The 11,456-nt window shown below is 43.7% G+C and overlaps 1 protein-coding gene and 1 pseudogene across 1 annotated transcript in view; one reads left to right on the top strand and one right to left on the bottom strand.

Annotated features, from left to right (window-relative positions):
* The window catches only part of Pde6b (phosphodiesterase 6B), a 44,812-nt gene extending 35,385 nt beyond the window's left edge, over nucleotides 1-9,427 (bottom strand). The window contains exon 1 of the mRNA XM_021162152.1: nucleotides 8,899-9,427. Within this exon, the coding sequence (XP_021017811.1) occupies nucleotides 8,899-9,366 (468 nt within the window). The 5' untranslated portion in view covers nucleotides 9,367-9,427. The remainder of the gene's footprint in view (nucleotides 1-8,898) is intronic.
* Nucleotides 4,089-4,236, top strand: LOC115031252 (annotated as a pseudogene).
* Nucleotides 9,428-11,456: the final 2,029 nt, after the last annotated feature.

The raw sequence follows: 11,456 nt of genomic DNA, 5'->3' as shown, positions 1-11,456 counted from the left end.
ACATTGGAAATGTAATTGAGGAAAATATGTAATAAAAATATTAAAAATTAAAAAAAAAGAAAGAAAGTCAATGGTTACAGTTATTTTAAGCTTTATTTATGTCTTTGAATTACTGTTCAAGGCAACATATACTTAACAGTGGAGTGTATCATATAAATACATTTTTAAAGATTAAAAATGTGTCTGACTTCAAAAAAAAAACTGTAAAGGTATCTGTGTGCGTAGATCTTTGATGAATGAGGGTAATATAATATCATTGGCCTAATTAAAGCTAACATATCCTTTGTTGTCAACATTAAGTATAATACAGATCTGACTTTTTCTCTGTTACATGATTAAGATCATAAGTTATGGAATTGTGACCCAAGAATATGTGAACGTGATATACAAATATGCCCACTGCACTTAGTATCAAAGCACAGCACAGTCATAGGGCAGTTCTTTAACAGGAAGATAAAGGTTGGGCCTCAGGAACAGAGGTGTGGATCTGGGGAAGAGGGGAGGAGGGAGAGGACTGGGAGAAGTGGCGGGGGGTGGGGGGAACTGCAGTTGGGATATATTGAAACCCAGCAAAACAACAACAAAAGATGAGCCTTACACTAGACTGATATCTCAGTTGTCATAAGCAATTTAGATTTAAGAGCTAAAAATAAATAAATTAGGTAAAAGTAAATAAATAATTAATTCCAACTTTCAATATAATTCCAAAATTACATTATGCTACCTGGAATTAACTGACACTCATGTGATGTCCAAGTCACTTTTGAGTAACTTAAAACACATCAATTGCTCTATGAGGAAACATGTTTTTGGATACTCTAAAATTTAATTTCCTTAGCTGGTGAGATGGTTCAGTGGGTGAAGGTGTTGGCTAACAAGCCTGACCATCTGAATTTGATCCTTGGAACCCACATGGTGGAAGGAGACACTGATGCCTACAAGTTGTTCACTGGTCTTCACCATTTGTGAACATGCACTCCTGCATCGTGTGTGTATGTGTGTGTGTGATCATGTGCGCCTGCTTGCAAGCAGATGCACATACACAATAAATGGTTTTATAAGACTCACAAAGTATGAGTACATGGTAGACAGCTGAAATATTTTATTTCATAGGTTTCTCTTTAGTTCAGTAGAAATTAAAGTAAGAGTAAAGTATCTTAGTTATACAGAGTTTTATCTGCAAAGGATACCAAAAGAAAGAGCTTTTTGTATGAGAAAGAATTTTGTAGGAGGACTAAGAGTTAAAATAGTCCGTAGGCTTTTGATGGACTAATCTTACAAATGAACTTTGTGTCAACAGGTGGGCTGTCATTAAAACATTGATTGATTTCCCTAAAATACATCATTGTTATGCAAACATAAAACCAGAGTCTAACCTACCGTGGTAAAACAAACAAATTTCTAGAACTATTGATTTGATTGGTACAAATTTTCAAGAGGTGACTGTTCTCAGCTCTGAATCGTTGCTTAAAATTTCAGCCATTTTCTACCTGCAGCTTTCCCTGCCCTGAAGTTTCTGTTTAAGTTCCTAACTAACACGGTGACTGACTCCACTTCCCCATCAGCTCTGATGATCCCCACCACCACCCAATTCTGACTGCTATTGTAGCGGGGTGCTAAAATTGTTTGTTTTAAAGGTCCAGAATGAAAGCCGGGCGGTGGTGGCACATGCCTTTAATCCCAGCACTTGGGAGGCAGAGGCAGGTGAATTTCTGAGTTCGAGGCCAGCCTGGTCTACAGAGTGAGTTCCAGGACACCCAGGGCTATACAGAGAAACCTTGTCTCGAAAAACAAACAAACAAAAAAAGGTCCAGAATGAAAGGTTTTCTTTGGGGCTTCCCTAATATGTTTGAGCCCTGTATAACAAGACAGTTCCACCACGCCCCTGTTCAAGGCAACTAATCGTGGTCTGCATCCTTGGTAGCATGATGTCCACACAGATGATGTTGCACAGATGTAGCTTGTATAAACTCCTCCAGCATCTGACGGTTTCCACACTGGTCCACCAGGGATCTTTCAAGCTGTTCTCAATTGCTTCCCTTTAAAATGTAACCAACTTCATAGCATCTTTCTCTCTTTTCATAACTTCTCTAGGAAACATAGGTCTTATATTTTGTGAAGACAATCCCCCCCCCCCGTGTGTGTGTGTGTGTGTTTTGGTTTTCTATTACATAGGAAAACAGCTTTTAACAAGGTTTGTTGTTGTTTTGAGACAGGGTCTCTCTTGATCTTCATAGGGCTGTTTATCCAGGAACTCACTTCTTAGACCAAGCTGGCCTCAAGCTCAGAGATCTGACTCTCTGCCTCCTAAGTGCTGGGACTAAAGGCATGCGCCAACACTTCCAGTGGATATTTTTTTTGTCTTACTTGAAACATTGTTGGCTCTTAGATTCTTTCCTAGATTTAAGAAAACTTTCTTAAGCTCTATACAGCTTGTAGAAATGGAACAAAACACATTTTTATAAGCAATGGTGGAAGTGTTTCCTTTTTCCTTATTTGGGTCCTCCAAAATTGAAGAAGGACCTGTAGGTATTTCTATTTTCTTCTGATCCTGTGATTGTTTTGCATAGAGTCAGCAAAATGTGTTCTCATAGAAGTTGTCTTGAAACTGAATGACACATTTTAAACTGTGCACAGAATTCTGGCTTTGAGTGCCCTACTTTTCTAATTACCAAGTTATAATAGTGGGTCTGGGGACCAGGGGATTGGGGAATACTGCCTCTTGGCTTTCTTGCTTCAAGGTTCGTATGTCTGAGATTATTTATATGAGAAATCATTTCTCTAATTGTATTTGTATAAGTCAAATTTGATAAAATGAAACTTACCTAACAAGTCTTTTTGAAAAAAAATCAGAATTACTTCTAAAGAAAAAATATCTGTTATTATACTATAACTGCTCACTACCTTTTAATTTTCTTGCTACCTGTAGAGTAGACTAGATTCTAAATTCTTTTTTTTCCTATAATGTCTCAATACAGCTTTCAATTCTTGAGGTCAATAATTACTCTTTTCTAAAGATCTCCGGAGCTAGAGCAGTACCACTTGATGCAAATTTCAAATATAGAGTCTTGAAAATGGTCTGATGTCACAGGCAAAAGCAGGAATGGCAAAAGAGTATGAAAAAACTACAGTCAGAATAAGACTATATCATAAGTCTCTGACCCTTACTTTTCTTTGTTTGTGAGAAGGATGGTGATATTGTTAAGATATACATACAAGCCAGGCGTGGTGGCGAACGCCTTTAATCCCAGCACTCGGGAGGCAGAGGTAGGCGGATTTCTGAGTTCGAGGTTAGCCTGGTCTACAAAGTGAGTTCCAGGACAGCCAGGGCTACACAGAGAAACCCTGTCTCGAAAAACAAAACAAAACAAAACAAACCCCAGCCCCACAAAACAAGGGAAAGGCTCAGTTACTATAGTAAGTCCCACAAACTCCTCTGTGGTCATCTGACTTGTTTCATTGGTTACCCTTTGAGCTTAGGTTTGTGTAATAGATGCCAAACAACATTTTGCTTCACTCATAGACCTGCTCAGCAGTGATGAGAGAAGCCTCATCCTGCAGCAGATGGGAATAAACACAGAGACCCATAGACAGTGTGCAGGGGGAGAGGGAAAGGGAGAGGGGGAGAGGGCAGGGGAAAGGGAGGGGGAGGGAGAGATTGGAACACTCAGCTCTAAAGGGATGTTGCATCAAATCCCTCCCCTCAGAGCTCAGGAAACTCTGTGGAAGATGGGGTAGAAAGAGTGTAAGACCCAGAAAGGATGGTGAGCACCAAGGAGTTAAGACCTTCTAGACATAACAAGGCTGGCACACATATGAACTCATAAAGACTGTGTCAGCATACACAGTGCCTGTGTGGATCTCTTCCTGAGTGGGGTCCTTGAACTAAAAGGAGAAGAGGACACATGCCTTCATTCCTAACCCAGAAGCTATCTCCAATTGATAGCCACTTGCAAATGAAGATTATTTTTAGTTTTCTCCAAGGAAGTCTCACTGAGGAAACAGACTATTCTAGAGGTAGGCCCCACACCCAGCAGTAGATGGCCAGCAGAAAATGAACCCAACAGCTTCTTTGGAGGTTCTTTGTTATTGCTTCTCAGCCTTTCGGCTAAGATCAAGTGTGGAAGTTCTTTGTTTCATAAGGTTAAGTCAGGATATATATATATATATATATATATATATATATATATATATATATATTTAACCTTGCAGGTCCTTTACATATATATTATGACTTACAGTTTTGTGTTTTTATGGAATTCCTGTGTGTGCAAACACATGTGTCTCCGCATCTACATATATTCCTTATGTTTTTGGCTCTTTTTCTTCTTTCATTGTTTTGTCCTATTCATATTTGTTTTACTGTATTTTATTAAAAGTAAAATAATAGACTTTCTCCATTAAAAAAAACATGAAACGGAAGTTGTCATATTATTGTTAACAATACTTTGTATGGGGCTGGAGAGGTGGCTCAGCAGTTAAGAGCACCAACTGCTCTTCCAGAGGTCCTGAGTTCAATTCCCAGCAACCACATGGTAGCTCACAACCATCTGAAATGGGTTCCGATGCCCTCTTCTGATGTGTCTGAAGACAGTGATAGCATACTCATATAAATAAATCAATTTAAAACACTATAAAATAAAAATGCCCCAAACTTTGTATTGCTTATTTTTAAATTGTAGCTGCTGTCTGTCAAGAGTGGATAGAAATTTAGCATCTAACAAAACGACAGTTGACCCAGTGAGGTAATAGCCAGCGCCTGAAGAGATGGAGCTTCGTGACAGGGCAGGGCACTAGTCCTGAGAGCTTCACCCTCTGGCTTTCTGTTGGTTAAATAGGACTGAAATGGCCTTGGCACTGATGTCTAGCTATTAAACTCTTCTCTCAACAGCCAACCGACTCACCCCCACACACAGCCAATCAGTACAGGCCCCTCTCAGCATCAAGGGATACAATGTTATTTGGTCAGCAATGATTTGAAGAATGTTCTTGATCAGAGGGAAAAATATAAAAATGAATGATTAAAGGATGAAATAATTCTTATTAAATCCAAGAAATAATTGGATCTAGGATGTAATGAAAGGATGTGGGGGTGGGGAGCACACTCATGTTTGCTCCTCTGAATTAAATATTTTTTAAAGATATTTTGTTCTCTGTATAACTGCCCTGGTTGTTCTGAAACTTGCTCTGTAGACCAGGCTGGCCTCAAACTCATAGAGAACCACCTGTCTTTGCTTCCTGCATGCTGGGATTAAAGATGTGTGCCACCACCATCCAGCTGATAAATACTTTCTTTTTTTTTTTTTTTTTTTTTTTTTTTTTTTGGTTTTTTGAGACAGGGTTTCTCTGTGTAGCCCTGGCTGTCCTGGAACTCACTTTGTAGACCAGGCTGGCCTCGAACTCAGAAATCCGCCTGCCTCTGCCTCCCGAGTGCTGGGATTAAAGGCGTGCGCCACCACGCCCGGCTGATAAATACTTTCTTAAGGACTTTCCAAAGACCCCAGAGATATTTCTTCTGCCATACTTTCCAACATATGCAAAAATTTCAGTAGCAAAATCTATGGGGTTTTTTTGTTTTGTTTTGTTTTGTTGTTGTTGGTTTTTTTTTTGTTTTGTTTTTTGTTTTTTGTTTTTTGTTTTTTGTTTTTTTTTTTTTTGAGCCAGGCTGTTACCATATAACCTTGGTTAGCCTGGAACCAGACAAAGTCCTGGGTTTAAAGACACGTACCACCACACCTACAGTTCTGGGAGTAAACACATGCACCACCACACCTACCCAAAGTTTATCTCTAATGGTCCCTAAGATCAAAACAATTCATTTAACACACCCTGAAGAGAATACCTGTCCTGCATGGGTGTCTCTACCAGTGAGTTGCTGACAGTTCCTGCCTTTGATCCCTAAGACCAATAAACTTTTTTATGGAAGTAACTTAATTTTTTTTTCTCTTTTGGCTTTGAAATCTTCCCCTTGCCCCAACTTCCTTAAATATGTTAATAGTTTGCCAGAACATAGGGATTCTCACTGCTATTGTCAAATAAATATCATTATTCTTTGGTGAATTTCTCTCCACTTGTACTTTGGATTGATATCATGTGCGCAGTCCTGGTTTCCTTAATGCTTAACAGACCTTTCCAGAAGACAGGCAAGGCAGGATCATGCCGTTTTGTTGAATTATGACACATTGAGAGCAAGTCAGAGAGCCCAGCTTCTATCTCCTGGGTTTTCTGGGCTTTTGGGTGTATGGTTTTGAAATATGAGGGCTTATTCTGTTCTGAACTGGTTACAATGACCTTGAGGTCTAGTGAAATATCTATTATTCAGGTTTTAGCCTCTGTTCCTCGGGCAAAGCTGTGACACTCACATATGAAGTTAGAGGGTCCTGAGAGAGATAGTCTCAGGCCATGGACTCAGGTCCTCTGCTCAGAGGTATGTCCCACACATTCCAATACTACCACATTCCCTACAGGCTGGATATATGAGCATAGCCTCAAACAGCCTTTCCCTCCACAAAGCCACATCCTGGGGCATGCTTCTGCTTAGAAGGGGACATGAGGCTTTGGACACATACATCGCATCAGAAATGTTAGCAGTCTGATACCCTCAATGCCAAGAACATAGACACTCAGGGCTCAGGGGAGCCATTTTCCCATGCTTCCTAATATTTGCTTTAGGCAGAGTGTATCTGTACTCTGTTTTGTGATCATGTCCTACCTGTGGGCATGTCCTACTTGTGTTCATGTTCTGCCTGTGCTCATGATCCTTGGGTCCTCAAGGTCTTCCTGTACTCCTGGTATACCTGTACCTATGTTCATGGTTTAAATGTGTTCAGTATCTGTTTTTGTTTAGGGTTTCTTTATGCTTAGTAGCAGTCTGGTGTGACTACTGCAGCTCCATGGTGAAGCAGACATCATTTCCCCAGCAAAAATTGGAGAGCAGTGTGTCCAGGTGCTGTGAGTGTCTATGTGCAACTAAAACTTTGTATTAGTCCCGTGTTGCTGTATCTACCACACTATAGAACAACACTGCAATCCACAGAGCCTACCATGTGGCTCGCCATTTGCAAGGAAAGCACCTAGTGTGTTGGGGAGACCCTGTGCTGACTGCCTCAGTTTCTCTGCTGAAAACCTGCATGTGAACCCAGTATTCTATCCTTGGCAATGCAGAGTGTCCTGATGCCACTGGTGGAAATATGGATTTTGCTGACTTTGATTGCTGACTTTGACAGTTACTCCTTTTCCCTCAGTCTGGGATCAATACAAACTAGCACAACCTGCAGTTTACAGAATCATCATGATAGTAGTAGACATGATGTGCCACCAAGAATGTATCTTTTAGGCCACAGAGTGACTATAAACCTTGGAGAGGGGTTGTAGGACATGGGTAGGCCTGGGAATAGAATTAAGGCAGAGAAATCTCTGGATGCTGAGGCAGAACACACCTCTGCACCGTAGCTGGAGAACACCCACCTCTGCCACTAATTAATTTAAGGCTCTGCAACTTCATCTTACCGCAGAGCAACATCACAGAGCAACTTTGGTGTGGGCAATAGAAAGGAGAGAACCTGCCCCAGGCTCAGGGCTACGTGTAGGCACTGCTTTGAGGATTCCCTGAAGGTGGGTGGGAGGGGGAAGAAAAGGGTAAGGTGGGAATGAATGAAAGAAGGCAGGAGAAAGTGTGAGAAAAATGAGGAAGGGTGGGTAGACCATGCATCCCAGAATTAATGCTCTGTCACAGCCTCCCCTATATACCAAATTTCTTGCTTTGTTGGTAATTTATGCTCCATTTGGCTCATGGATGACCCATTTCTTAAAAAGGAAGCAAAGTGAAGGCCAAGATAATCCTGCAGATTATTCTATTCAGGTCGCTGGGTAGGTGCCTGTTTATAACAGATAAGTATAAGAGGATTGCAGCACCCTCCTGCCCAACCTTCCCACTTGGCCAGGAGTGAAGGTAGCACACTGCCTCTGGGCAATCTGTCCAGGAGGGGACCTTCTCCCATTCTGGGATTCCCCTACTGCATGCGGTTGACCTATGTAGCAGGTGCTGAGGCCACCTGGGTAGCTTGGGGAAGAAAGGGGAAGAGAAACAGAACAGGCAAGGGAAGGAAGACTGTCCTCCAACCCTCTGTAGAGCTCCCTAATCCATGGAATACATTTTTGACCCTTTTCTGAGCTTCCCCGACTGTTGTTGCACCCATATCTAGGGGTACCTCACTCACTGTGTCCCACAGTGCTTCCCACCCATAGGAGCTCTTTCCTGGTTATACCTGCCACAAACCAGCAGCTTCCATGAAGTCTGTGTCAATAAATCCATTCCCATCCTGGACCCTGAATCTCTTGTAACTCCATTCCCATCCTCTCCTAGATCCCAGATCCTCTGTCCCCAGGACCAGCATGGTTTCCTTTGTGGGTAAAGCTGCTTCTGCCGTGGCTGGGGATTTGGGGCATCTGGCTTCAATACCAGCCCTGGCCTGATCACTTCAGACCTCTCTGCAGACAACCATAGTTATCCATGGAAGACTCTTCACACCTGTCGATCACTGAAGCTGCCCTGGGTCCTCACAGTGCTTAGCATGCATAAAGAAGACCTGACCTTAGCAAGGCCAGAGGCTGGGTCTGAAAAGCCTCCACAAGAACGTCTCTTAAATAGTGTTTCTGTGGCAATTAGGCAGTTTGCGGGAGAACAGGAGGGACACTTTAAAGCACTCTTGAAGCCCCCCCCCCTTTAAACTGGAAAAACTAGTCCTGGAAGGGAAAGACAGGAGGCTAAGCACGGTGAGGAGATAGGACAGGCAAGGGTGAGCTGCAAGGACCTTGGCCCTGGACCTGAAGTCCTTGCGAAATCTCTGGATGCTGAGGCAGAACACACCTCTGCACCGTAGCTGGAGAAACACCTACCTCTGCCACATCCTGCACGTTTATCATCTTCTTGGTCTGAGCCACATGGCCCACAATCCCAATGTCCAGTGGGAAGACGATCTCAGAGTCAGGGGGCACCAGGCAATCCTCCAGGAGGCTGTCAGGCTGCACGCTGAAGAGCCGCGTAGCAAGTTCAGCTATGCCATTGCGCTGGCGGTACATAAAGAGGCTGCAGCGGTCAGCATGCAGGATAGTGCAGAGGCGCCGCAGGATCTTGAAGACCACACGTTCCATATTGACACTCTCCTGCATGTCCTGCACCAGTTCAAAAAGTGCTGCACTCTCTTCCACCTGGCACAGCTCTCGCAGGCTGCCACAGTCTGCCAGCCAACCATCTTCACAGGCCCCTGCCACATTTTCAGGGTTCAGCTTCTTCCCAAAGTATTGATGGGCAAACGTGGGGTTCCCATCCAGGAAGCTGCGTACCTGTTCCTCACTGAGGCTCATGGTGTTCCTGCTGCTGTGCCCGGCGCTTTCTCCACCCCCAGGTACACATGGATTCTGCAAACTCTGTTGTCAGCAAAGTCTTTCTTAGTGATGATTAGGGAGCCCAGGGGAGGCAGCTGACTCATACCACCTGAGTGGCCCAGCCTCTCTCTGCTCAGAGACCCGGAAGTCCCAGCTCGCCTGAAAAAAAAATGGATATTTGGAATTGGGGTTTGGGGTAAAGCTAGGTGGGCTTCCTGCTTGTTACAGGAGTTATGGGCAGTTAAGAGAAGGAAAGTCATTTCTGATGAAACAGGCCCTGAGACTAGGTAACTCCACAAGCACACATTATGACCCTCTTTGCTTGGGGAGCTGCCGACAGATTTGGGTTGGTCCAATAAAAAGTCCCTGGTCTTCCTTGGCTCAGGTACCCTGGGAAGGTGGTGGCCATTGGTCTTCCAGTGCTGCAGTTGACTTCTGAGGCAGGGGGGGTGTGGAGATGTCCCTGCCTGGAAGAAAAACAAGTATGAAGATTTTAGGCAGACTGTCCCTAGGATATTTGGATAGAAGTTGCTTCTCACTTTCTTCTCCATCTTTACTTGTTATGGAGAGCACAGGTCTGGAGTAAACAGCCCTCTGCAGCCATGTGGCTATCAATGGCAGGAGGGGCTCAGGCTGAGCAGCTGCCTGCTATAGACTCAGGACTTTCCTTTTTGATGTCACCAGCTAACAGGCCCCTGGGCCCACATGTTCTTTCTAGAATCTCTCTGATTCTCTGTCTCTGTCTCTCTGTGTGTATGTCTCTCTGTATATGTCCCTCTTTCTGTCTCTGTGTCTCTCTTTCTGTCTATGTCTCTGTCTCTGTCTCTCTCTCTCATGGATTAGACCCTTCCACAGGGTTTATAAAGTTCATATGACACAGTGGAATTACACAGAGTGTTGTGTGAATCAAATGTGTGGAAGTGTTTTACTTTCTCGAATTTAGAAACTTGCTCTGAGCACATTTATTTGTGTTGCTAGATTCTTGTCCTGTATCCATCCCCAGGTGCACTGTGAGCACTGTTTTACAGACAGGCAAACTTGATCGATGAGGACTTGGGCATCTAGATGACAGTAGGTGTCCTGGTGTTGGTTTCTATGGCAGTCATGATGTGACGGTAGGAAGAAGTATGGTTCAGATTAATTTCTTGTGTCTGGATATTCTGCTGTAGCCAGCCCTGTGCACTAAGCACTAAGGAGATCACAGCATCTGTGGGTGCAGAGTCTGTGAGTGCATCACACAGGTGTGCTTGCCTAAGCGTGAGATCACATCAGTGCTGATGGACAGAGGGAAACCTGAGGATAAACAAGCCTGTCCATTGTGTGAGCTGGTCCAGGGCACCCAGCCTGACCTCAGAGAGGAGAGTGGATACATTAATTGGAAGGATTTCTGGGCTTCTCTCCAGGTGAGACCAGAAATTGAGTCATGGACCTCTAGGACTACCTGAGAGCTTCCTCATTTGCCTCTTCTGTGTATACTTTCCATCAGGGTCTAGTGTTTGGGTGTAATTTTGGCTTTTCTGCATCAGCTGGCAAGGTGTATGTCTGCTGTACATGTTTAGTGACTTCTCAGCTTTATGCACATTTCCAGGAAGGATAGGTTGACTAACCGCACAGCTGTGTGTATGCATGGGCCTAGCTGAGTGTAACAGGGCCCTGTACCCACAAATTCTTTACTGAGTCACATACAGCTTCCTTTTAGGAATCTGCATGGAGGTCACTGTCTTTTCCTAAAAATAGTGAATCCTGACTAGGGGATTGGGGGAAGGACTTTGGGACAGGGACGGGTGTGTGGGCAGACACTGCAGTGCTGGGGTTTAGGCTTAGGGAGGCAGGCCATCTGCTTGACATTCAGTCCTGGAATGGCTTGGAACAGGCTTGGCGTGTTATCTCTGTTGGATGAGGGGAAATACCTTGTTCACCTTGTTCCACCATTTGAGAACCAGGAAAACTATACAGTTGTGGGAACCGTGGAGGAAGCCATAGGCATGGGGAAGGATAAGTGGTCACAGGATAAATTTATCTTGGAGTTCACTTATTCTAACCTTAACTCATCTGACATCCACCTGTGG

This window comes from Mus caroli, chromosome 5 (genome assembly GCF_900094665.2).
Source record: "Mus caroli chromosome 5, CAROLI_EIJ_v1.1, whole genome shotgun sequence".
Taxonomy (NCBI): Eukaryota; Metazoa; Chordata; class Mammalia; order Rodentia; family Muridae; genus Mus; species Mus caroli.
Note: the sequence above shows the minus strand (reverse complement) of the source record. Positions and strands in the feature narration are given on the sequence as shown.